Source organism: Telopea speciosissima, chromosome 6, assembly GCF_018873765.1.
Source record: "Telopea speciosissima isolate NSW1024214 ecotype Mountain lineage chromosome 6, Tspe_v1, whole genome shotgun sequence".
Lineage (NCBI taxonomy): Eukaryota > Viridiplantae > Streptophyta > Magnoliopsida > Proteales > Proteaceae > Telopea > Telopea speciosissima.
The window spans coordinates 27,233,206-27,260,348 of record NC_057921.1 but is presented as its reverse complement, the minus strand read 5'-3'; the positions used below and the strand labels follow the sequence as shown (position 1 = coordinate 27,260,348).

General features: G+C 40.6%; 1 protein-coding gene across 1 annotated transcript; it reads left to right on the top strand.

Annotated features, from left to right (window-relative positions):
- The first annotated feature begins 4,622 nt into the window (after positions 1-4,622).
- Positions 4,623-5,444, top strand: LOC122664763. The gene has a single exon (XM_043860735.1). The coding sequence runs from the start codon at positions 4,715-4,717 to the stop codon at positions 5,351-5,353; it is 639 nt and encodes a 212-aa protein (XP_043716670.1). The 5' UTR covers positions 4,623-4,714; the 3' UTR covers positions 5,354-5,444.
- The last annotated feature ends 21,699 nt before the right edge of the window (positions 5,445-27,143 follow it).

Here is a 27,143-nt window from a genome sequence, read left to right as displayed (position 1 = left end):
AACTTACACTCCTTCAGCCGTTTAGACGGTTCAGTGCTAGGTACTATCAATCTTAACTCACCCAGAAGGGTAACGTGCAGATGTAAAGGAAGTTAAGTCACAATATCAAGAGCCTATTCTTTCAGGCAATGGCTCTGATACCAGTAGAAAACGAAGGATCTTACTATATCGTGACTAAGTGTGTGATGAATATTCAAAGAAAACAGTCGGAGAATAAAAATGAATACTTGAAATAAACTTTTGTGTGTGCTTAGCAGGTGATATTGATCCAGTATGGACCCGTCACTGCACTCAAAGGGGGTAACCCTTATTGATCTGCCGGTTGGCAGGCAATCTTCTGCTGTGCTTTGAAGGCGGCTGAGCTGGCCAAATAGATATGAAGATATTTGAAAATTAAAACTTGATTTTATATTTATGGAGAGATCTTGATTACAGAGGTAAGCTTGGGTACAGGTAAGGTGACTGGAGGTTAACTTACAGGTACGTTGATGAATCTTGGAAGCCTGAGATAAAGGCTTCGAACTTGATACAAGACTTTGATGAAGATCTTAGTTGCAGATCTTCAGTTACAGGACTTTGACTTGACTTAACTTGACGAACTTTGAATTACAAAATTTAAAATTTAAAATTTGCTAAAGAACTACTTAGTTCTTTTTTATTTTGTTGAAGCTTGAAGAGAGTTGCAGACGTTGTGCTTCTCCTCTTCGAAAACTTCCTCCTCCTTCACTGAGACGAAGTGGTCTTCTTAAAGAAGGCCTAGTGCTTGTCTGCAACCTTATCCGAAGGGAATCTTCAAAGGCACATGGGCCTGTCGGCTGCTTTTGGACTTCGGTGGTAAGTGGAGCCTACACGCCGAAAGTAGCTTGGAATCTTTTGACTTTCGAGGCAAACGCACTTAAAGTTGATTTGTCTCGGAGTGGTCTTGGTGGATAGTGGGGACACGTGGCATTCCATGTCTGAGGGACAGACTGTTTTCCACATTGTGTTCGCACTGTTTGAACTCAATGATTTTAATTGCCGAGTTGTGGCAATAGTGTGATAGGGGACATCCTTACGTCATACTGGCGTAGACATCCTTTTCCCAGACGGGTTGCCCGGATTGTCCTTTGGCTAGGATCCATGACCCGAGTCCACGGGTTTTGTAAATAGTCTCTCTTTTTTTTTTCTTTTTTTTTATGGGGCCCTCAGCGGGTTCTGTTTGACCGACTGGTCAAATGGGCGGCAATGTTGCCCCGACCTCTTCCTTTGCTCTTATTTGTTGAAGAGACTGACTCTGCCTGTTGAGTAAGCAGGTCATCTTGTTCATTAGGGTCTTGGGCGAATTGTCCTTCGTGAAGATGATGGGATAGGGAGTCCATGCTGAACCTTTCCTCTTCATCTTCTTCTTCTTCACTGGCTGGGCCAAGCCGAGCCAGTTCTTCTTCAAGCTGTTTCCGTCTGAGACGGATTTCTTCATTAGAGCCTTGGGATTGAGTGATCTTTGGGATGGGTTTCAGCCCAGTAATAGCCTTGATGATTTTGTCCGTGGTGCAGTGGGTGATATTGCACCCGTCCCACCATTTGACATAGAAGATCCTAGCCAGGACTGGTAGGGTTACTTCGTGGGTCTCAAAATTTTGAACTTGGTATTCCGAGTATATGATCCAAGCCAGGTGGCATTGCAGGAAAAACCTGAGCAGGTCTGGCTGATTTGGGACCTTTTGGGTAATTTCACAGAATTTTGCAAACACTTCCCCAAGGGATGTGGGAAGCACTTCATCGATTGGCCCATAAGTATGCCACCAATTGGAGAACCAGTTTGGGATGTTACTCTTGAACTTGTAGTCGAAACAGAAGAACCAAGAGTGCCTTCCTTTTGAATTTTGCCAGAGGAAAGCTTGGTGCCAAGCATCCACGTAATCAAAATAGTTGTAGCTTTTGGGATTGTAACTTTGGGAGAAATCTTTGTGGTGAAGAGGAGATGTTCCCCATTCTTCAGCATTGATGATCTTGAGAATAGTAACCGAGGAGTGGGTTACCAGAGTTTTATCTCCTTTGTCGAAGTTTTGTTTGATCCTGACGGAGTCAATATCTACGAGGATAAACTCATAGAATTCTTGAGACTTCATGTGGTTTGGGGAATAAAACTGCCAGTCTTGGTAGTAGATTCTTTTGGCAATGTCATTTGTTGAGGTACACTTTTGGGTATAATAGTCTTCTAGGATAAGTAGATCTTGGCAAATACCTTTGTTTATGTATTGGCTTTTTTGGGTTGGTTTTGTTATTTGTTGGGTGAGCCTTTGAGTGGGAAGATTGGTCACTGATTGAGAGGAGCTTGGTTTTGAAATTGTTTGGGATGTCCCTACAACGACGTGGGAGAAAGAGACCATTGATGTAGTTTGGGAGGAGCTTGCTATTTGTTTTGGTGAGGCCTTTGCATAAGCAGCTTTTGATTTGACCCTTGAAAGAGGGTTGTCTTCTTTGGGAGGCATGTTGTATATGCAGTTTATAACTTTTGGGCCCTGTAGGAATTTCCGGGTGAGAAAGTCAGGGATTGAGTTTAACTCTCCTTTTATGTATTCTATTTCAAAATCAAAACTTGATAAAAGAGCTTGCCATCTTGTAAAAATTTATTTTGATGTAATATTTTGAATATCATTTTTTAAAACTTGATTAACAGCACTACAGTCTACTCGAACCAAAAACCTTTTATTAAGTAAATCTCCTTGAAACTTTTGGATGCATAAAACAACTGATATATATATATACATATATCCCCTAACCAAAGGTCTTCGCCCTTGTATATATCCAGTTTTACAATCTTAAGGAATGTGTTAACGTTAAGCCAAGACTGGGGCATTAAGTTATTAGCCTAAAGGTATGTCTTATGACACATAAAGTATAACTCAAGTTAAATCTAATTAGACATACAAATTCGTTGGAATCATAAAGATTATTTCTCTAGTGCGCATGTACCACTTAAAGAAGAAAAATTTTGGACTAACAAATGAATAATACATCAGGAACCACTATGTGAGTATTATCTCATTGCCACACTACCACATGGCATCCATGTTAGTAGAGTTGAGGGCTCTCGTGACCATGGAAGGCTCTGTGTCGCTTGATCATAGATGCAATTACTGTCATGATTCGGTGTCTAAAACTCTATGGGACAGGATTGACTTTTAATACAATCTCTAGACCAATTTATTTTTAAAATGTGCACATAAAGTTTTTTTAAAGGGTTGTTAGCCTGTGATTTGTTTTGGTCAAATTTGTCTTTTCAAATTCTTTAAAATTATGAAATTTAATATATGTCCAAGTGGGAGAATGTTAGAATTCTATTTCTAATAGAACTCTATGTGGACCTAATTAAATCCCTAAACTTAGACTAATTAGAGTTTTGGTCTAATAAAGGGGTCATTCAGTTGTATTAGGAGTCCTATGTGGACTGGCTTTGGTGTGGGCCAAATAGATTCTTACTGGGACTATGATGAGAGAGGCCCTCTAGGAATTACTATATAAAGAGAGCTAGGTCCCCCCTCTACCAATCACAACTATTATTCTCAATCTCTGTTGAGGAGTGCATTCTTGAAAGAGAGGAAAATATTCAGTATTCATCATCCTTGTGCATACGGTATTCTCATCAAATCAAATTATCTTTGGAAATAGAGAGGAAACATCTAGATCTTTGATCTTTATTTTTCGCTGTGATTATCATCACTATGGATTCGAAACAAGATTAGTGATTCTATCTCTAATTCTCTATTATTTGTTTGATTGTGTTCTCAAACGTTCTATAGTGATCCTAACTTTTATGATTTTATCTCTATTTAGATCAAACTATTCTAACACTAACCGCTGGCAAGCGATGTTACTTATCTCTTTCCCTTAATCATGTATCACCCCTCTCCATAATATATATATATATATCACAAGCAATAAATTTGTCGTGGTAGGTCTTGTGATGGATACCTCACCAAAAAACCGAAGGAAAAGTCTTGTGATTTTTTTTTTTTTTGGTCGAAGGAAAAGTCTTGTGATTGATCCATCATAAATGTGTCCTGATGTCCTCCGTGGCCACAACCTAGGTTTTTTCCTAAACATAATAGTATCAACATATAGAATTAATAAATGCTAAAACAGTGACATATATACGGTGAAGCTTCAATGCTTCTTTTTTTCTTGGTAGAGAGCTTCAATGCTTCATTAATGTCCAAGATAGCTACGCAACAAACCTTCTTAAATGCCACGTGTTGAATAACACTCACTTTTCTGTTTCCCTGTAATGGTTAGCAACCAGTATATAGTCAAACCTCAACCCCGGGTTACTTGCCACGATCTTATGATCTCCACCGTCCATTTTGATGAAATGTTCTATCATATGTTATATTCTCTCACCTAATTCTTACCAAAAACGAACAAAAAAGAAGGAATTATCTGTTAGTGGCCATTTTAGTAAATAATTGGAACTATTGACGGCATTTTCAAAGTGCTCAAACGGCACACGCATCATTCCGGTTCCGCCACTCACCATTCGCCAACCGTATTAACCTAACTCTCTTAACCATGGTTAAACTCCTGGTTAATCCTTGCTGCTTGACTATTTAAATCCAAAACCAAAATCTCTGCAATCTAGAACACACACAAGCTTGGATCAGAGCGAAAGCACGGAGACACACTTTGCGAGGAAGAAGAAGAAGAAGCAGTAGCAGAGCTTAGTTTGCTATTCGCAATGGACGAAGAAGAGCTATGGAAATGTCGAAATCACCCCTTGAAGCGAAGAAGCACCGGTGTCTGCCCTCTCTGTCTCAGAGATCGTCTCCTTCGCCTCTGCCCCGAATGCGCTAACGTTCGGCCGTGCTCGTGCTGCTACTCATCTTCTTCTTCTTCTTCTTCATCTTCCTCTTCGTTTTCTCTTTCCTCCTCTATCGACGCTCCCAAATCCAGCGCCGAAATCGGAGTACGAACCGTCGGATCCTTTTCCAATCTTATCGACTGCGATCCTGCTTTCCAACGGTCCAGATCCACTACCTTTAGCTTCATCCGACGCAGACCGTCCCATAAGGACGCCGTAGCACTGATTCCACCTGTTGTGAGTCGTACCAGATCATCACTGTGGCCGCCTGTATTCAAGTCTTCAACAAAGACGAAGAAAGCAGATGAAGTAAAGGAAGAGAAAGAGAACCTACAGATTGAAAACATGAAGATGATCAGGTCTAAATCGGTCGGAATTTCTTCTATCTCTGAATCTGCCGGTGGTGATTGCAAATTGAAAGGTAGGCGTTGGTATTTTCCGAGTTCGATGAAGGTTTTCCGGCAGCATAAGACGACCAAGGTTGTTCAAGAACTTTCTCCTTTGAGCAGAAGTTGAACTTTCTTCACCTTTGAAGATTTTCGAGAATCTAAACAGATACATGTTTCCTTGTTCTTTCTTTTTCAGTATATAATTTTGTTTTTTTTTTTTTTTGGATATTATAGTTATTTTAACGAATTACGTACTAAGAAGAGATTTTCCCACTTTGTAAATGTTTCTAATTAGTTAATTTCTTTTCCTTTTCTGCTCTGTTAACACTTTCGCCGACCTTCGATGTTCTTTGGAATTTTTTTTTATGACGTTTGTTTTTGAATTTACTGAAATGTCCTCAGTCAACAAAAGAATCTAACAAACTGTGCGGTTTTGACTAAGTGGGTGATTTGCTGTCAAAGTCTCGTCATAAGCTTAGGGTGAAAACGGATCAGAGAGAATCTAATGATGGGGAGGTTGCCACGTGTTGGTGTAAAGTATAAGCAATGTCATTATTTAGCGGGCATTAGTCTAATCATATATTAGCAGACATTCTAAGAGAGAATAGTGAATATAAAAATATCACTAAACTACAACCTTGTATGGCACGAAACCCTTTCTGGCACAAATCGTCACTTAAAGATTCCATGCAAGATCTGTGTCCCCACGTAAGAATTTTTTTTATATTTTTTTTTAAGGGTTTGGTTTGTTAGCTTGTCAAATTAGTCGCCTATTAGAATCAACCACTAAGCTCATGGATCCCATATCTAACACAAAAACGTCTTCATTGATGATGTGAAGTTATTATGCTCATGCGTTTAGTAAATGGTTTGAAGGGTAGATTCCAATCCGACATTCATAAGTAGGAGAAGCACACGTGAGGAAGACCTGTATCAGATTCACTGAATCATCGCAAGAATGGCAAACGAAGGAAGAGAGTTGTTTCCAATGTTGGGAAAGAGACAGAGAGAGTATGGTTTAGCGACAACGAGGATGGGCAGAAGAATGCACACGAATACGAGGGCACTTTGGTTTAGTTGTCTCTTCCAAGTTCCACCAAATAACGAATAGCTTTGCGACTCCATTTCTTAATCCCAATTTAAGGGTCGGCGTTCTCAGTGGGGCAGCATGGCCCTGCAAGCCAATGAGAGCACGCATATCATGAATTTTTATCATCTCCAATTCGCTGTCTACTCCAATTCCCTCCAATCCCTCACATAGTAGTTAAAATGATCATCCTACCTCACCTTGGGCAGTGTGTTCGAATAGTGGGTTAGGTGGTCGATCATTTTCGCTCCTATGTGAGGGATTGGAGGGAATTGGAGCGGACAGGAATTGGAGGTGATAACGATTCCGCATATCATGGGGGTAGGATTTTTGTCTTTATGTGTGGGCGTAGATGGTACATTCCAATAGAACTTTTCTTTTTTATTTAATATTATTATTTCTTTGGGATAATTTTCTTAGATCTACTAAATAAGAATAAAAATTACAAGATAAGTAGGTTTCAAATTTGTTTTACATCCACAATGCATTTTGAAAAGATTTACTCAAATCCCCAAAGTTGGTTAGTACTCATGCCACCCAAGAATAAAATAAAACGAACTCCCAAAATTGTTTAAAAAATTTGTTTTAAACTACAATGGGAAAATAAGGAGGGAAGGGGTGCGCAACTTTTTCTACCTGTATTTTTTTATTATTTCTCTCACTCTTGTTGTTTTGTTTTGTTTTGTTTATTACTTTTGACTGAGATTCTTTCCACAGTCCCATATTCATTGTGGGGCGGGAATAGGTATCAGGAGGGTATTTTGGAACATACCAAAACCCTAGGAAGGATTTGTGAACCATAGGATATTGGGTGAACTATCCTGTTTTCTTAATAAGTTTCTAATGTTTTCTATTCCAACAATTAAAGTGTACTTCCCTTTGCACTTAAATGATATAGCTTTCTTCTTCTTCTTCTTCTTTTTTTTCTTTTTTTTTTTTTTTTTTCTTTTTTTTCTTTTTTTTTTTTTTTTTTTTTTTTTTTTTTTTTTTAAGGGGCAATAGAAGCTTTGATTTCTCCTCTTACAATTAAGGCACACTTTCATCGGATTTCACGGTTTTTAAAATAGTTAAATGAGGTTAGGGCAATTTTGAAAGTGTGCTTTTATTTTATTATTGTTGGTATGAGTACTAACCAACTTTGGGAATTAAGTAAATCTTTTTAAAATAGATTGTTGTGGATGTAAAACAAATAAAAACCTACTTATCTTGTAATTTTTATTCTTATCTCGTGGATCAAAGAAAATTTTCCTATTTATAATCAAGAACCTTCCACTTGTGAGGCAGTCTCCCATACCTCGTAAGGCTCTAAGTTCAGTTGGGAAAATTTGATTCTTCCTTGCCAACTGGTTCTAAACTTAATAACAATCCATAGAGGCATGTAGGCCTATAAAAGTTGGAAAATCATTAAACTACAAACTTTAAATCGTGTTTGATATGCATTCTAGATCGATTTTGCATTCTCGAACAATAAAAACAATTATTTTATCATCTGATAATGCGAAATCAACTTAAAATGCATTCCAAGAATGCAAACCAAACAATGCCTCAACTATATTAATAAACTACAACCTTGCATGGCACGAATCCCTTCTGGCACAAATCGTTAGTTAAACACTCCATGCATGATCTGTGTCCCCACGTATAAGGTTTGGGTTGTTAGCTTGTCAAGTTGGTCGACTACTAGACTCAACCATTATATTAAAAGCTCATGCATGGATCCCACATAACACAAAATGTCTTCATTGATGATGTTATATATGCTCATGAGGTTACGATTTGAGGTCGTAGATTCCAATCCAACATTCATAAGTAGGAGAAGCAGTATTAGGGTTGTCAATCGGTCGGTTTGGGTTGGGTTCGGATCGATTTTTTCAGTTTCGATTCGGTTTCGATTTTGGTGTGATTTAGTTTCGCTTCAGTTTTATGATAACATGTTGATAATGGTTTGGATTCAATTCGGTACCGGGTTTTGTAAAACGGGTTGGGTTCGTTTGTGTCTATTTTTTTCTCTTTCTCTTTTCAACTACATTAAATATTTCATTAGCCCCACACTAAAAAAGGAGATCAATGGAAAAAGCATTGTTACAAATCAATTTCCATATTTTCATAACTTCACATGCGTTGACTTGTAATAATTCCCCTTACAATCATAAATTTGCTCACTAATATTGAAATCAATTCAATTATTCATAACCGTATACTCAATGATATTTTTATCGATTTCATTCAGTTTGTTATCGATTGGTTTGGTGCGATTCGATTTTCAATCGATCCTCCCGTACCCGAACACAAAACCAATCCAATAAGAATCGATTCGATTCAATCCGGATTTTTTTGTGCATCTTAATGGTTCGGGCTAGGTTTTAACACCCTTAAGAAACATACGTGAGGCAGAGCTGTACCAGATTGACTGAATCATCGCTATAATGGCAAACGATGGAAAAGAGTTTCCAATGTAGGGGAAAAGTTGGTTTTATGGGTGGGTTGAAAGGGACAGGGAGAGTATGGCTTAGTGACAACGAGGATGGGCAGAAGAATGCACATGAGGACGAGGGCACATTGGTTTAGTTGTCTCTTCCACCAAATAGTAATTGGAGGAAATGGATCCTCTCCACTGCTGGGTGCTGTCTTTGGGATGCATGCCACCCGCCCAGTCGTCCGATGCGTGGTTGAGAAGATTCGGTTCCATCAATGTAGGCGTGGTCGTGGGGAGAAACTATCCCTCTGCCAAGATGGGGTAAGGTTGCGAACATTATAATCCTTCGAAGTCTTATGCATTAAGTACGCCCTTTAGTTGCACGAGTACCCCTACAAAATGATTAGTGATTATCGATTGGAGATGTGGTGTTTTGAACAATGAATTGATCAGAAATCACCGAAAATCAATTAAAACCCAAGAAAATTAAAATTGAGGAAAAGATGCAACCATTTTCACATATTTTTGTTTTTAATTTTTAATTGTAAATTTGTTAAGTCAAAAGTTGTCAAGTTGTGCGGAGAAACTGTCACTCCGCAAAGCAAGGGTAAGGCTGTGAATATTATAATCTTCTTTAGACCTCGTAAGCAAGAATCTTGTGCATTGGGTACGCCTTTTAGGTTGAATAAGTACTACAAAAATGGTTAGTGATTATTAACTGAAGTTGTGGTGTTTAGAAAACGAATTGATGGGCTGCTCTGGAGAGTTGGGGATGGAGAGTGCATCCGAATTTGGGCTGATAGTTGGGTTCCAACCCTTCCAAATTTTCGCCCGCAATTTCCTCCCTCTGTTAATGATCCTCCTCAGATTGTTGCAGATCTAATTGACCAGGGCAATAGAAAGTGGAATGAGGAGATGCTTGTAAAGTATTTCCATCCGAGTGATAGGGAGGCCATCAAAAGAATTCAGCTAAGTCTGTTCCCTAGAGGTGATTGTCTGGTGTGGGGGGCAGCGAAGAACGGTCGCTTCTCGGTCAAGAGTGCATACCATCTTCTTTCCAATCAGTGGGCAGCGAGCGAGGCTGCTAAGCCTTCCACGACTAAGTCCCATTCTTGGGAACAGATTCCTTCTTCTGTTTGGAAAGCGATTTGGTCGAGCAACACACTTCCTAAGATTAGAACCCTGATCTGGAGAGCTTGCGCAGGGGGCTTGGCATCGGCTGCAGCTTTACATCAACGCCAAATTCCTGTTGACATCCAATGCCGCAAGTGTGGGTTTCAGGAGGAATCCATTGATCATATTTTTCTTCATTGTTCGTATGCGCGGGCGGTCTGGTTTGGTTGTAGCTTGCACTCCTTGCTTCCAAATGGGCACAACCTTAAGCTTTATCAAGTCATTCAAAACTGGAGTAGCCTCTTAGTGCGTGGGAAGACGGTTTACAAGGAGCTTACGACCTTGTTCTGTTTTGTGCTTTGGTACCTCTGGTCTTCTAGGAATGATTTGCTCTTTAATGGAAGGTCTTGGTCGGGTGAGGAGGTGGTCCAAGCAGCCCACAAAGCTTGTTCTGAGTTCTTAATTGCCTGTTCCAAACCTGAGTCACAACAAAGCCGTGTTAGGGTGGATCAGATCCCTGCCTGGTCTCCTCCGCCTCAGGGGGCTTACAAGCTTAACTGTGATGTGTATTTGGATCAGGACTTGAAGAGAAGTGGAGTGGATTTTGTCATTCGTGATCATCTCAGCAGGAGTTGCATTGCGGTTTATAGCCCGGTGGTCTTTGAGGATATCCTTGTTGGGGAGGCTTTGGCGATCCGGGAGGGGCTGTTGGAGGCTGTTTTTGAGGGGACTCTTTCCATTGTCGTTGAGAGTGATAATCAAATTGTTATCTCCTACCTTCTTGATCCTTCAAAATCGCCTGATCTTAGAATACTGCCTATTTTGGAGGATATTAGGCATATTTCTTCTTATTTGGGTGATTGTATCTTTTCTTTTGTTCCAAGGTCTACTAATTCAATAGTAGATAGCCTTGCCAGGAGGGCCCTATCCGTTTCGGGAAGGATGGTTTGGCCCAATTCCAATCCCTGTTTTTCTGAGTGTGTCGCCTCAAGTAGCAGGAGTGTTTCCCGGCTTGCTGAATAAATTCATTTCCAACCAAAAAAAAAAAAAAAAAAAGGAAAACGAATTGATGGGAAATCAGCCAAAATCAGGTAACACCCTAGAAAATTAAAATCTATCCATGACGAGGGGGTTAAGGCTATGAACATTATAATCCTCCTCAGACCTCGTAGTGGCGGAAATCTTGTGCATTAAGTACGCCCTTTAGTTGAATGAGTAATCCTACAAAATGATTAGTGATTATTGATTGGACTGTCCGTGTTTAGAACAAAGAATTGATGGGAACTAGCCAAAATGGGTTAAAACCCTAGAAAATTAAAATTGAGAAAAAGAAAGCAACCATTTTCACATATCTTTTGAGTGTGTGTTTTCTTTTTTTATTTTAAAGTTATTAATTCAAAAGTTGCCAAGGTGTGCGGAGAAACTGTCCCTCCACAAACCCGGGGTAAGGCTGTGAGCATTATAATCCTCTTCAAACCTCGTAGCAATGGAAATCTTGTGCATTGGGTATGCCATTTAGTTGAACGAGTACTACAAAATGATTAGTGATTATTGATTGGAGTTGTGTTTAGAACAACGAATTGATGGGAAATCAGCCAAAATTGGTTAACGCCCTAGAAAATTAAAATAGAGAAAAAGAAGCAATTATTTTCACATATCTTTGTATTTTTTTAAGTTATTAATTCAAAAGTTGCCGAGGTGTGCGGAGAAATTGTCCCTTTGCAAAGAGTGGGTAGGGATGCAACATTATAATCCTCCTCTAACCCAGTAATGACGGAAATCTCGTGCACTAGCTACGCCCTTTAGTTGAACCAGCAGAATCCCATGCCAACAAAATGGTTAGTGATTATTGATTGGAGTTGTGGTGATTAAAACAACAATTAATCGGAAATCAGCCAAAATGGGTCAAAACCCTAAAAAATTAAAATTGAGAAAAGAAACATTCAGTTTCTCATATCTTTGGTTTTTTTTTTTTTTTTTGGAAGTTATTAATTCAAAAGTCTTATACATCTAACTCCAAGTGGTAAGTTTCATTGATCTTCTGCTATATTACTCACTAAAAGATGACGAAAATGGTAAGAAAATAAATATCAAAATATATTCATGGCTGATTCCAAAAGTCTAGGAATCGGCATTCATTGGAATCAAAGTGTTCCACCAATTCTGATTTGATTTTCAAATAAAACCCTATAAAAAAAAAAGAGCCCACTTTTGAGGATCAGGATCGTCCTTAAGGAGCCCAACGCCCAGGGTGAGCCCAGAGGGCATCCAACAGTTGAGCTGTGCCGCACATATTTCGATGCACGTCTAGGGATGTGTACGGCACAGCCCAACGACTGGCAGCACCCTGGATATGCTGGACTCCCTGGAAACGAACTAAATTCCACTCTCGATTCTAGATTATAAGAATCCCATCCAAATAGCTAAATCCTATCAGTAGAACGTTTCATTCTTGGGTAGGTACTAAGCCATTACTCAATTGGCCAACCCGGTTTGAACCCACTCATCCATTGCCTCATGCCTCATAGGCTATAGGTTAGATGTTCCTCACCCATGCCTAAAATTAATAACATGGCTGCAATGCTTTACACTTTAAAATATTTGAAGTGGGAAAATAGAATTTAGATTTAAGACATAAAGATGAAAAATAAAACAAAACAAAGATCATCAAGACGGCTGGTCAACGATATAGGCCACATGGATAGATCAGCAATCATGTGGCTAATCTAAAGATAGAGACAATCTTATGTTAATTTATATTAGGAAAAATAATAATTTCTTGGTTAATTTAAAAGAACCATCATAATCACATACCTAATTGATTAATTAGCAATTTCCTTTGGGTCTACTACTGGTTGTTCTTAATTAGTCTAAGCTTAAATCAATTAGTTGCCAAAGAAGTATAATTATTTCAACCAAATAACAAAGATATCATTACTTAAATGTCTTGGTGTAAAATCTTATTAGCTATAAAGCTAAAAGAGGCAATTTTGTTTCCTACTTGGGAATGATTGATGGATCAGCCCTTGAAAATTATAAACAAAGATATGATGCGTAATTTTTTAGTAGGGCAACCAATATATTGAATAAAAATTAAGTACCGTAATGATTAACTCTACTCACACTTTGCAAATAAAAAGATTGGTGGAGAATCATAATTCAATGAGCAGTGTATGTTCAAAAGGTTTACAATGGAATGAAACTCACGCAGTATAAGATATTCAAATGAAACATCTCAAATAGGGTTTAGGCTTACATTTTTAGTGTCGCAAGCGGAGTGATATATCTATTCTTGCACGGTCTGTGATGTTCAGCCACGTGTCCTCAAGAAAGATTGGCACATACCGAATCGATCTTTAAGCCCTAAGAACAGGCCGGAATAACTCGGTCGAAGAATACGGGTCGGAGGAACTTGACCAACCTGACCTATTTTGTTCCTTTAATCAGCATATTAGTTAAGAACAGAATCACTTCACCTACTTCACGCACTTCGCGTGAGCTAGGGTCATGCGGAAGGACAGGTGTCCTCTCCAGAGGAATTCCACCTATGCGTCTTGGAGACCAGAACAACAATCTAGTACCACCGAAAGTCCTATGATGATCCATGATCTAAAACCTATAAATAGCCAAGCGTCACTCATGTAAAGGGTCATTCACTTCTTAAATTCTCGGTCTTGAGATTATCCATGGTGCGCGATCTAAATTAGGCATCGGAGCTAACTCCGCCAGCTCGAATCGGCACTCCTCTGTCTAAGTTTGCTATTCTTGAAGGACGGTTCGACTTCAAGCTGGCACGTCCAGATCTCGTCACAACAGATTGGTGCCGTCTGTGGGAAACTGCATTAGAAAAGCCAATATGGTTACCGACAGGTCGGAAACGTCTCGACAGAGGTCAACTCAGGCACTGGGTCGAGTTGGCCGACCAAACACCAAGCGAACAACGAGAGAAATACCACTGCCAGCTGCTGGCGTCCAGCAGGGTCCAATGGTGCACGGAGATCCTAACATCCGATCAAGGCAGTGGCACTATTCCCCACCCCCTCCACCCTCATTGATCGAACTCGGCACCCTCGAGCCGAACGCGCCAACGACCAATGCACAAGTCCAACGTAGAGCTCCAGATCCTTGAAAATCAGACTTTGTTCAAGGCATGTCTAGATCGGCTCGAGACATTGACTCAGCAAAGGCCCCGACCTAATCCTATAATACCACCTCCTTTCGAGGGAAGATCGGCATGACAGTCAATGAGCCCAGAAGGTTCTAACGCAGGGCAGCATGGCCCAAACAGGAGAGGGGCACAACAGGGAGTCATCTCGGAGGAAAATAGAGAAGCTTGGAACAATTCGAAGCAATCTTGGCTCGGATCCGAAAGTCCTCTGGTTGATAAAGGAAAGAGATTTGAGGAAGCAGAGGTCGGAGAATCGAAGTTAAAGGTGCTCGACAGTGCTTCAAACAAGAAGTGGAAAAGCAGTTGCAGGAGTTGGATGACCGAATAAAAAATCTAGACAAAAAAGGGTCGGGTCCCCTCTCATTGACACGGCATCATCCTTGTACCGATGAAATCATGAATGCCGACCTTCCCAAAACTTTCAAACTACCCAATTTCATAATGTATGAAGGAAAAACCGATCCAATCAACCACATCAGTTACTATATTTTCGTCATGATGATCTACGGAGGAACGGATACGCTACTGTGTCGAGCTTTCTCAGCATCATTAAAGGGATCGGCAACCCTCTGGTTCTCAAAGTTAAAGCCAAAGTTGATCAACAACTGGAAGGAGTTGGCTGAGGCCTTCGTGACCATATTTCAGAGTAGTATTCGGCAAAAGAAGACCGTGGCAAATCTTTTTGCATTAAAGCAACAAATGGAGGAGCCAATCTGAGATTTTCTGACACGGTTCATGAACGAGTCTTTGGATATTGAAGACCTTGATGAAATGATGGTGTTCAACGCTTTGCATAAAGGAGTAACCGACGTAGAATTGGTCAAATCTTTGGTCCTAAATCAGGTAACTACAATGGCTGAGCTGATGGAGCGATGTAACCAATACGTCAATATGGCCAAGGTACTCACAGCTCGAAGGGAGACTTATGGAGGTCAAGACAAGAAAAGAAATAATGATAGAGAGGACCGAAAAGATAGGCATGATGACAGAAAAGATGACAAAAGGTCTAGATCGGATCGGCGGGAAAGAGCTCGGAGCCCGGACTACACCCCACTCAACACGAGAAGATCGGAGATCCTAATGCAGATTCAGAATTGTGGCTTACTCAACTGGCCTGACCCAATGTATTCAGACGCAAAGGATAGGAACCCGAACAAGTACTGTAGATTTCATAAAGACACTGGGTATGACACTAATGATTGCAGACAGTTGAAAAGAGAAATTGAGAAGCTGATTAGTGAAGGACGCCTCACCCGATATGTGGACAAGGCGAAAGTAGAAAAAAGAGTTGGCCGAACCGACCAAAGAGATGATAGGAGAGATGGAAGGAATGACAAAAGAGATGAAAGAAGAGATGAATGAGGAAAAGAACAAGGAGAAAGAGGAAAGGATCGGGGAACTGTTCGGATCGACAAAAAATGAGCCGATGATCAAAGAGAGGACGGACCAAGTTAAGTAGCTCCGGTAGCCCCAATTCTCACAATTGTCATAGGAATGGGGGAAGAGTTAATCAGGAAAGCAAAGGCCCATGCTAGGTTCATGGGAGTGGCAGAAGTGGCAAACAAGTAGATAAAGAAAAAGCCAATCATCAACTTTTCTGAGAATGAAATGGAAAATGTCAGCTGATCCCACGATGATGCAATAGTGATACAGGCCGTGATTGACAACCAATCTGTCCACTGAATCTTGGTCGACACTAGTGCATCAGTGGATATGATGTCATATGATGCTTTTCGCCAATTCGAGCTCGGGGATGACAACCTCAAGCCAAACGGGATGAACTTATATGGGTTCTCAGGGGCGCCAGCAACAATAGAAGGAAGTATTGAGATGACCTTGACGGCGGGAACCTACCCAAACATAAAGATAGTCCTAGTGAATTTCATGGTGGTGAAGGTTGTATCAGCCTTTAATATTACATTGGGCCGGCCATCGTTGAACTCCCTCGAGGCCGTCATGTCAGCCAAACATTTAAAGATGAAGTTCCCAATGAAAAACTGCATCGGAGAATGTCGAGCCGATCAAAAGAAGTCTAGAGAGTGCTACGTGGCCTTTGTGAAACTCACGAAGGGCAATTGCTGAGCTATGGCCTGCAACGTTGAAGTTTTTGATCAGAGGGACGAGCAAACTAAACGAAGAGGAGAACCAGTCGAGCAACTCGTCCCAATACAACTAGAAGAAGGCTCCAACAAGAAAGCTCAGATCGGCAGCCAATTAAACCCGCAATTGAAGATGGAGTTGGTTGGTTTTTTGAAAGAAAATATGGATGTTTTTGCATGGTCATCCATGGATATGCTGGGAATACCTCATCACATAGCTGAGCATAAGCTATGGATCGACCCTAGCAAAAAACTTGTTCAGCAGAAACAACGGAATTTTGCCCCTAAGAGACTTGCTGTGATTGAAGAAGAAGTGGAGAAGCTGGAGAAGCTGGAGAAGTCGGGTTTTATCCGACCTATAGAATTTCTGACTTGGCTAGCAAATGTGGTCATGGTCCCTAAGGCTAACAAGAAGTGGAGGATGTTCGTGGACTACATAGACTTAAACAAGGCCTATCCAAAGGACAACTACCTATTACCTTGGATCGACCATTTAATCGAAGCTATGGCAGGTTATGAGATGCTTTCCTTCATGGATGTGTATTCTGGTTATAACCAGATACAAATGAACGAAGAGGATGAGCCATACACCGAGTTTCGAATCGAACGAGGAAGTTTTTATTACCGGGCTATGCCTCTTGGTCTGAAGAACGCAGGAGCAACCTATCAGAGGATGGTGAACTCAATATTCAGAGATTAGATCGGTAGAAACATGGAGGTATGCGTTGATGACATGCTGGTGAAAAGCAAAAAGGCTGAAAATCACATTGCCGATCTGGAAGAAGTTTTTCAGGTGCTAACAAAGAACCATTTGAAGCTCAACCCCGCAAAGTGTGCTTTCGGGGTCGGGTCAGAAAAATTCATCGGCTACATGGTGTCAAGCAAGGAATCGAGGCTAATCCCTCCAAGATCAAAGCAATCAGAGAAATGCAGCCGCCCAGAACAGTGCAAGAAGTGCAGTGATTGATGGGGAAGGTAGCTGCACTGAATAGATTCATGTCCTGAGCTGGGGATAAGTGCCATCCGTTCTTCAAAATTTTGAAAGGTCTGAGGAGCCCATGAGATTTTTGCTGGACTGATGAATGTCAGGAGGCCTTTAAAGCATTGAAGAAATATTTAGAAAGTCCGCCATTATTGGTCCAACCCGACCACAGAGAGATCCTGCTGATGTACTTGGCTTCATCAGAAGTGGCAGTGAGTGCTATAGTTATGAAGGAAGAACAGGAAACCCGACTTCAAAAGCCGATCTATTATATTAGTCATGTACTAGTGAACGCAAAAACCAGATATTCACAGGTTGAGAAGCTCGCCTTTGCTTTGATCATTGTAGTAAGAAGGTTACGACAGTACTTCTAAGCTCATGTTATCACCGTTCTAACAAATTACTCCCCGAAGAAGATCTTGCATAAGCTAGACCTCTCCGGTCGGCTCATTGGATGGGCAGTGGAGCTGAGCAAGGACCAAATTGAATTCCAGCCTCGGACCGCCATAAAAGATCAGGCGTTAGGAAATTTCATGGTAGAATGTACTCTCACCGAAGAAGACCCGAATGTGGGGCCGGGCCATCCAGATGAGGGTACCTGAATCCTTTTTGTTTATGGGTCAAGTAGCTCAGTAGGGATCGAAGTCAGTTTAATTCTCACCAGCCCAGAAGGATTAAGATCCAGTATGCGTTGAGATTCACTTTCCCTGCGTTGAACAATGAAGCCGAGTATGAAGTGCTCCTGGTCGGATTTTGGGTCGCCCGAGCCATTCTGGCATCCCGAATCTTGGTGCACAACGACTCTCAGCTGATCGTGAAACAAGTGCGAGGAGATTATGAAGCCAAAGAGGAGCGAATGATATGATATCTGGCGAGAGCAAAAGAGATGATAGCTCAGTTTAAGAGCTTTAATATCCAGCAAATTCCTAGAAAATAAAATAGCTCGGCTGATGCCCTATCAAGACTAGCCACAGTAAAGCACTCCACCTTGGAAAGAATGGTGTATATTGAAGAGTTGAACAGACCTTCCTATGGTTAAGAAAAGATTAACGTTCTTGAAGAAGGGCTGAGTTGAATGGACCTAAGCATAAGCTTCTTGATAGATGATATTTTACCAGGGGACTGAGCCGAGGCAAGAACTGTTCGGCAACGAGCGGTGAACTATACATATGTAGATGGAGTATTATATAAGAGGTCAATCCCCAACCCGCTGCTGCATTGTCTAGGACCAAATGGAGCTCAGTATGCACTAGCCGACGTACACGAGGGTATTTGTGGGAGTCATATGGGTGGACGGGCCTTGGCATATAAAATACTGCGGTAGGGTTTTTATTGGCCGAAGATGTAGAACGATGCCAGAAAATAAGTCAGACGATGTGAGCAATGTCAGATGCACGGCTCGATACCACACCGATCTTCAACGCCATTGGCCTTGGTCCTCAGCCCCATCCCCTTTTACAATGTGGGGAATGGATTTGCTCTATAACTTCACTCCAGTCTTGGGAAATTGAAAATTTTTTGTTATGGCAATCGACTATTTTACAAAATGGGTCGAGGCTAAACCTTTGGCGTCAATTATTGAGAAGAAAAAGGAAAAAAAATCCATGATAAGATCATTTATCGGTTTGGCCTACCGCGAGTCCTCCTCACCGATAATGGAAAACAATTTGACAACAATGTGTTCCAATCCTTTTGTGATATGTATCAAATTGAGTTCCGAAAGACCCCAGTTGCTTACCCTCAATGTAATGGTCAGGTAGAGGTAACGAACCAGACTATTCTTCACAACATCAAGAAACGGCTCTTTGAAGCAAAGGAAAAATGGGTTCACGAGCTGCCCAACGTATTATGGTCTTACAGAACTACAATTCGAACACCGATCGGAGAAACTCCTTTCAGACTGGCCTATGGCACCGAAGCATTGGCTACTGTTGAAGTCGTAGCCACCTCACATCGGGTCTTATCTTTTGATGAACAATTGAATGAAGATGGACTTCGAGCCAATTTAGATTTTTTAGGGGAAGTACAGGAGAACGCATTGATGAAAAATGCCAAATACCAGAGACAAACGGCTTAGCACTACAACCGTAGAGTCCGATCTCGAACTTTCCAACCTAAAGATCTTGTCTTACGGAAAGAAAGTGCTTCTGATCCGAGGAATATCAACAAGTTGTCACCCAACTGGGAGGGACCATATATAGTTTTCATGACGATCCGACCAGGGACGTATCGCCTCAAAACTCCAGGGGGAGAAGAAATGCCCCGCCCATGGAATTCGGAGAACCTGAAAAAATATTATCAGTGAAATTTCTACACAATTACTTTTCTTTAGTCGCACGGTACATGTATGAAGACATTTTCAATTAAGGAATACTCAAGAAATTCCCTCTCAACATGACCTTTTTTACCATACAAAATCAATAGATCAGCAAAGATCGTCCTCATCTGGGAGTTGATGAGGCCGACCTTCGGGTTGGTAAAGACCTCAATTCTGAGGCAAATAGCGAAGATTGTCCTCATCTGTGAGTTGACGAGGCCGACCTCCGGGTTGGTAAAGACCTTAATTCTGAGCCAAATAGTAAAGATCATCTTCATCCGTGAGTTGACGAGGCCGACCTCCGATTTGGTAAAGACCTCAATTCTGAGGTAAACTGCAAAGATCATCCTCATCCGTGAGTTGACGAGGCCGACCTTCGGGTTGGTAAAGACCTCAATTCTTAGGCAAATAGTGAAGATCGTCCTCATCCGTGAGTTGACGAGGCCGACCTCCGGATTGGTAAAGACCTCAATTTTGAAGCAAACTGTAAAGATCGTCCTTATTTGGGAGTTGACGAGGCCGACCTCCGGGTTGGTAAAGACCTCAATTCTAGGGCAAATAACGAAGATCTTCCTCATTCGTGAGTTGATGAGGCCGACCTCTGGGTTGGTAAAGACCTAAATTCTGAGGCAAATAGCGAAGGGCCGATCTCCGGGTTGGCAGAGACCAGAATTCTGAGGCGAATAGGAAAGATCGTCCTCATTTAAGAGTTGATGAGGCCGACCTCCGGGTTGGTAAAGACCTCGATTTCGAGGTAAATTGTGAATATTGTCCTCATCCGGATACACAAAAGGAAAAAGAAGAGAGAAAAAACACAAGAGATCACCTAAAAATATCCCTGATACTTTTGGAATTAATTAGGTCGGTGCAAACAAAAGCCGACCTGAACAGAATACTTGGCCATCTATGGGCCACCAAAAGTTCAATACATCCTTCTTAAACAAAAGCAACCAAAGTTAAGACAAAATAAAGAAAAAAACTATATTTCCCTATCCTCCTTCGTGAAGGTCACATAAACTATTTCACCATCTTGGTCAACTTCTAAGCCTTCTTCAACCCGATCATCTTTAGTCTCAAGTACGATCGTCTCGACCAGTGCATCATAATGTGTATAGTTTGAAAATTTGAAGGTCGTAATCTCCTTTAAGACGCGTTGACAGGCATCGTTAGCACCCATCGAAAAGGCATCCGCATTATAAGAGGTGACCAACCTACCGAACTCCGTCAAAGCCTTAAAGTCCTTTATTATGGACAACCAAACCATCATCTGATCTTCATCTGCCATGGCCATGATCTCCTGGGCCTCGTCCCGAGCATCCGCCAAAAACTTGGTCAAATCCATGTTCTCGTTATGATACCGATCTCTTTCCTCAGTAATCTTGGAGGTCTATAGTTCTCGAGAGGCAAGCTTGTCCTAGAGATCTGTAATTGTGGCCTCGAGATGAGCAACTTTCGTTTCGAGCTCTTTCTTCTCCCCTAGAGTCGTGCTGAGCTTCAGACTAGTATCCCATTGCTTATGAGCAAGATCCTCCAGGCAAAGACCAGCCTCAGCGGCAAAATTAAAATCCTAAAAAAGAAAAAGAGAAAAAGAGCAAAAAGTACATCCCGGCATCACATCGTTTTGGCTTCGTAAATAATAATAAGAAATAAATAAATGAAGTCAGCAGCATACCGCACTCAAATGCTTGTGGTACTCATGGGAAAAGCCCCATTAGAGAGCTACTTCACTTTATCCTGGTCCCAAGGAAGCCGACACTTACAAACCCATTCCCGAGTCATAGCGCGGTCGTCCACTTCCAAATCTCCGGCTTTCAAATTCCACCGGATTAAATAGTTTGGCTCAGCAGGGTCCTTAAGCCGAGGCTTCATCTCCACATTTTTTTCCTTTCTCTTCGAGAGAGATGATGATCTTCTCCCGATCAGTACGCTTGGCTGGAGGAAGGACCGGGTCATCCCTTCTTCTCTTCTCTCTCCCCCCTCTGTCGTCTCTATCTATCCAACCATCCTTATCCTTAATTATCACAACTGCGGTGTTGGGGGGCATGCTCGAACCTCCCTTTTGAGATTTGGATGGGATCATTTCGCCTATCTTTCCTTTTTCCCACTGAACCGATGTGGGAACAGTAGCACGGCTCGGTTCACCTTTTTTCCTGGACTCCCTCTCCTCTGCCGCTTTCTTTTTCTTCTCAAGAGTCGCTCGGGCAAGGCTATTTTTATCCAACTTGAAAGTCGCTACATAGAAGAATATATCTAAAAGAGTTAGAATAAATCTTTGAAATCCAAAGCTGAGCCGAGTCGATTCAACTCACCCATATCCCATTCTTTTAAGAAATCTTTAGAGTTCAGCTTTCTGACATCAAACTTCTTTGCTTTACGAGCCCGAGCAACGAATTTCTCTTCATCGTCATTAAGAGGAAGGGATCGGTTCACATGCTTTAATTTGATCTCCTTCCACTCTGATCTGAAGGGTGACGCAGGAATATTGGCATAGAAGAACCGATCTTTCCACTTCTTGACAGAGGTGGGCATTACTACGAAGAGCGTTAGCCCTTTCTTATTCTTGCTTAAGTTATGTCGGGTGAAGTAGAACCACCCATCTGTATTACACTTTTTTAACAGGAAGTAAAATGAAAATAAAGGTACGATCAGTTCACATTTGACCTTTTTAAAGAACACATAGAAGCCGAGGATGATCCTCCAAGAATTCAGAACAAGTTGACAAGGAGTCAGTTGCCAATGGTCAAATATATCCTTAACAAGGCTCAGGATGGGAAGCCTAAGTCTATTGAAAAAATACATCTCATAAAGACTGACCCAGGGACTCTGGGTGTGGCAGGCCATCTCTTCCTCGGAGGGAATTCTTAAGGAGACCTGATCCGAAATCCTATATTTTTTCCTTATTCGGATTAGGTCAGATTCGACTAGAACGCTAGATACGTTATACACACTTTCTTGCTGCTCATCCGATTCAGACTCATCACTACTGCTATCGGAATCATCGTCATATCTTCATCATGCTCGTCATCTTCTTCATCAGAACCAACCTGATCTCCCTGGTCGACCAGATCTCGACCCCCGTGGTCAACTGAACCCTGACTCTCCACAACCACAATTTTGACCTCTTTGGCCTCGTCCGCCTCAAGGGCAGGACCAGCAGTCTGGGTTGGTCTTCTAAAATTTGAACGGGCCACTAAAGGGTTTTGGATCTCTCAATCAGGTCCTACTACCTCATCCTGATTAGGACGGACATTCTCTAGGTCACCTCCAGCTATTTGATTTTTTGGTCAAACCCCTTCTAAGGCCGAACTAAGAAGTTCTTCGGTGTTGAGTCTCTCTAACGTAGCAGGGTCAGAGCCTTGGCTGAACCCCTCTATAGAACCCTTCACCTCAGATAACTTATATTCCCTACCACTATAAACCATGGTTAAAAGACTTACTTTTGCCAATCCGATCTAAGGACATTCAGCCATGTGTCCTCAAGAAAGATCGGCACATACCAAACCGATCTTTAAGTCATAAGAATAGGCCAGAATAACTCGGCCCGAAGAATCCTACAATTCAAGCTAAACCTTTGGAACGGGTCGGAGGAACTTAACCAACTCGACCTATTTTGTTCCTTTAATCAACAGATTAGTTAAGAACAGAATCACTTCACCCACTTCACGCACTTTGCATGAGCTAGGGTCACGCATTCCACATGACCCTGTAGGACAAGTGACCTCTTCAGAGGAACTACACCTATGTGTCTTGGAGACCAGAACAACGATCTAGTACCACAGAAAGTCCTTTGATGATCCATGATCTAAAACCTATAAATAGCCAGGCGTCACTTAGGTAAAGGGACATTCACTTCTTAAATTATCGGTCTTGAGATTATCTGTGGTGCACGATCTAATTTAAGCATCAGAGCTAACCCGCCAGCTCGGACCGGCACTCCTCTGCCTAAGTTAACAATTCTTGCAGGATGGTTCAACTTCAAGCCGGCACGTCCAGATCTCATCACAACACAGAGCACATTCAACGATTCATAAGACTTGAACATTGAATTTGTAGAAGTAGGAATCAATCTCTACTCAGCCTTTAATGGAGAAGAAAATGTTGTGAGTAGGTCCCTGCACTTTACAAAATCTCATAATGGACCTTAAGACATGAGATTAAATTACTGTCACCATCCTAGTCCATTAAACAACTAGTATAGAGTATCATGATCACTGATTGAACAACAAAACAATGTGATTAAACATTATAAAATATTTTTGTTACATATAATAATTTTATAAATCCTTTGTAAACACTTTACAATTAAGGAATTTCATCCAATCAAATTCAAGACTCCCTCTTGAGTCTGATACACACACGTGTCTCAATATTTGTATTTGGAATCTCCATTCCCAATAAAACACAATGTGGTAACCATGTGAATAGAGCCTAAATCCGTCCCTAGTTGCGAACACTTTGAGGTCATACCTCTGGACACACTATTGCTCATAAATATGAATTAATTCAAATAAACAATTTTTTTTATTTAATTGACTCAATATCTAATAATCTCTCACTTGTACATTAAAGCCATTGTCTTACATGTTTTAAACCCATATTCATGTCTATCAAATAATATTATTCCAGTCCCTTGGTGAAGGAATCTGAAAAGTTTTTCAGCATTGTCAATTTTGGCAATTAACACATCACCACGCTAAAAGATCTCTCTAATAAGAAGATATTTTTGCTCCATATACTTGTTCTTCAGGTGTGCTTTTGGTTCTTAAGGTTGCTCAATAGATCCTCTGTTATCACAATAAAAAAATAGGAGTCTTCAGAAGATCCCACTTGAAACTCAGTCAAGAACTTCTTTAACCACACACACCTTCTTTGATTGTTTCATCATTTGCCAAATATTCTACTTCAGTAGTGGAATTAGCAGTCAACTTCTACTTAGCACTTCTCTAAATGATAGCTTTTCCTACTAATGTAAATATTATTATTGAAATTGGCTTACTATAATCTTTGTTGGTTTGAAATTCCGGGTCTGTATAATATGTGTCTGAAAAATTGTCTATACTAGATACAAAGAAATAATCATTGATCCTTCTTAAATACTTGAAGATACACTTCACTGCAGACCGATGCTTTTTTCATGGATTAGATTGGAAGCTACTCACTGTTTTAACTATATAACAGATATTTGGTCTAGTGCCATACCTGACATGCATAAAACTTCTCACAACAGATACATAGGAAATTCTCATCATTTCCTCAATGTCCTTAAGAGTCTTAGGTAACTAAGTTTTGGAGAGACTTACACCGTGTCCAAAATGAACATTTTCTCTCTTAGAGTTTTACAAAGTGAACTTAACTAAAACTTTCTCAATATAGTTGGTTTGTAAAAGTCCTAACATCCTGTTCTTACTAAGTTTTGTACCAATTATTGAATGGTTCTGAGATTTAGGAACTAGTTCTCATACATCATTTCTTTCAAATTGGTTTAATTCATCCTGCATAGCTATGATCCAATGACTATCAGTTAATTCTTCTTTGACATTCTTGGGTTTTATTGAGGATAAAAATGCAACATAGTTCCACACATTTTGAAATTTGAATCTAGTTTGTACTCCTTTATCAAGGTCTTCAATTACTTGTTCTAAAGGGTGATCCTTGTAGACACTGAAATTGTTATCACCGCTAGCAATGATGACAACGGGACACGGATGGAAGACATCGCAACCATAGCCCTTAGAAAAGCCCAGAAAAGACCAAACAGGCCTAAAAAGACCCAAAAGCCCACTTGGACCCCCAAAATGCGTTGGTGATGCCACATCCAAAGCGTGGCACCGTGTAGGATTACCATAGCGCCCTGGAAAGCCTTCCACGACACCATAGAAGATCCACATAGCGCCACTCAAAAGGATAAACATCACCTTTGTGACATCATCCACGGCGCTGTGTTTGGTGGGGTACCCCCTATAAATAGGAGGGTCCCCCTCCCTCATTTAAAAGAAAAAAAGTTGTAAGGGAGGATGTCCCACCTTGTTTTCTCAATTCCCTTGATCCTTTCTAGTCCATTTTGAGAGATTTGAAGAAGTTTCTTCTAAGCTATGGGTAGATCCTTCGATTACCCCGCTTGAGGAATGAGTGTTTATGTTTCAATGTGAGCTGTTACTTTTTCTACATACGGGTAACAAAAATCTTATTTTTATAGCCGTTATTCTGTTCATGTACAAATAACGGAAACCTTTTTTATAAGCCATCATTCTGTCCAAGGAAAAAATGACGATTCAACCATCCGTCTCTACCTGAACCAAGAGATCATTGACTAATGGGAAATCAGCACATAAGGGTATAATCATTACATTTTCTTTTGGCACAATGTAGTCTTTTGTGTTTTTTGTATTAATATAAATAGTGTATATATTGATAGGATGTATACGATGTAGTTATCATGTCAATACATCATAAAAAGAGAATATTCAACATCTAGCATCTATAATAGAAAGATCGGTTTAACTAGGCAAGATGGGGTGCTAATACCTTCTCATGCTTGTAACCTGATGCTTTACCCATACTCTGACCAGACCATATGGAATCATGTAGCCCGTTTCCACTCATCTTGGACAGGGCTACATCTATTAGGTCCTAGGCCCTAATCCTAGGAGGCAACTCCATTTCTTTTGATATAAAGCATGACCCCCATCCCCAATAAAGATTTATTAAAATGATATGCCATTATTCATCAAAAATCAATTTTTCTCGCCAAAGGCAAAGGAAACCTCTCCGAGGACCGCGGTACTTACAATCCTTTTCAGTTTTTATTTCCTTAAGAAACTCACTTGCTTGTTCAATGAGTTCTTCTAAGGTTATATCCTCAACTCTTCTCTTTATTTCACTGACGACTTCTTCGTCGTCATCAACTAAGGATTTATACTGATCTTTGGATGGTGAGACATCGAACTTGAAGTTCATTGATTTTTCTACCACTAAGTTTCTTTTGTTGAATACTCTATAGGCACAACTGTTAGTAGAGTACCTAAGAAATATACCTTCATCGGTTTTGGCATCAAACTTACCATTGAACTCTTTGATGTTGAGGATTGAGCAATAGCAACCAAGTATTTGGAAGTAATCCACCTTTTGTGTCTTTTCATAGTATAATTCATAAGCGCCTTAGATAAGATTTTTCTAATTAGGATACAGTTTAGGACATGATAACATGCTTCATAATTATTTCAACCCAAAAGTATTTAGGTAATGAATATTCATTGAGCATTGTTCTAGCAGTTTCTTAAATTGATTTGTTCTTCCTTTCAACGACCACATTGGATTGAAGTGTCCCAGGAGCAGAAAAGTTGCGTGTTATGCCTTGCTTATTACAGAAGTATCCAAACTTAACCTCAATGGTCACTTCTTATGGTTGTTATAAGATATCCTTTTTAATTTGTATTCTCTTGCAAAGAGACACAAATTCATAAATAAAAAAAAACACAATTCTTATGATTTAAAAATAATGTCCAAGTGTAACGAGAATAGTCATCCTCTATAACAAAGGTATAGAATTTTTCTCTTAGAACGTCAGTTGTAATAGGACCAAGTAATTAAGTCTATATGTAGCAGTTCAAGTGGTCTAGTGGTGGACACTATATTTTTGAGCTTATGAGAAACTTTGGTTTGTTTTCACTTTTGACAAGATTCACAATAGTGATTTTGTCAAACTTTAGTTTAGATAGATTTCTAACTAGGTTCT

Bases quoted from the DNA above. Each gene is read 5' to 3' on its own strand.
- LOC122664763 (XM_043860735.1), top strand. From the start codon at position 4,715: ATGGACGAAGAAGAGCTATGGAAATGTCGAAATCACCCCTTGAAGCGA.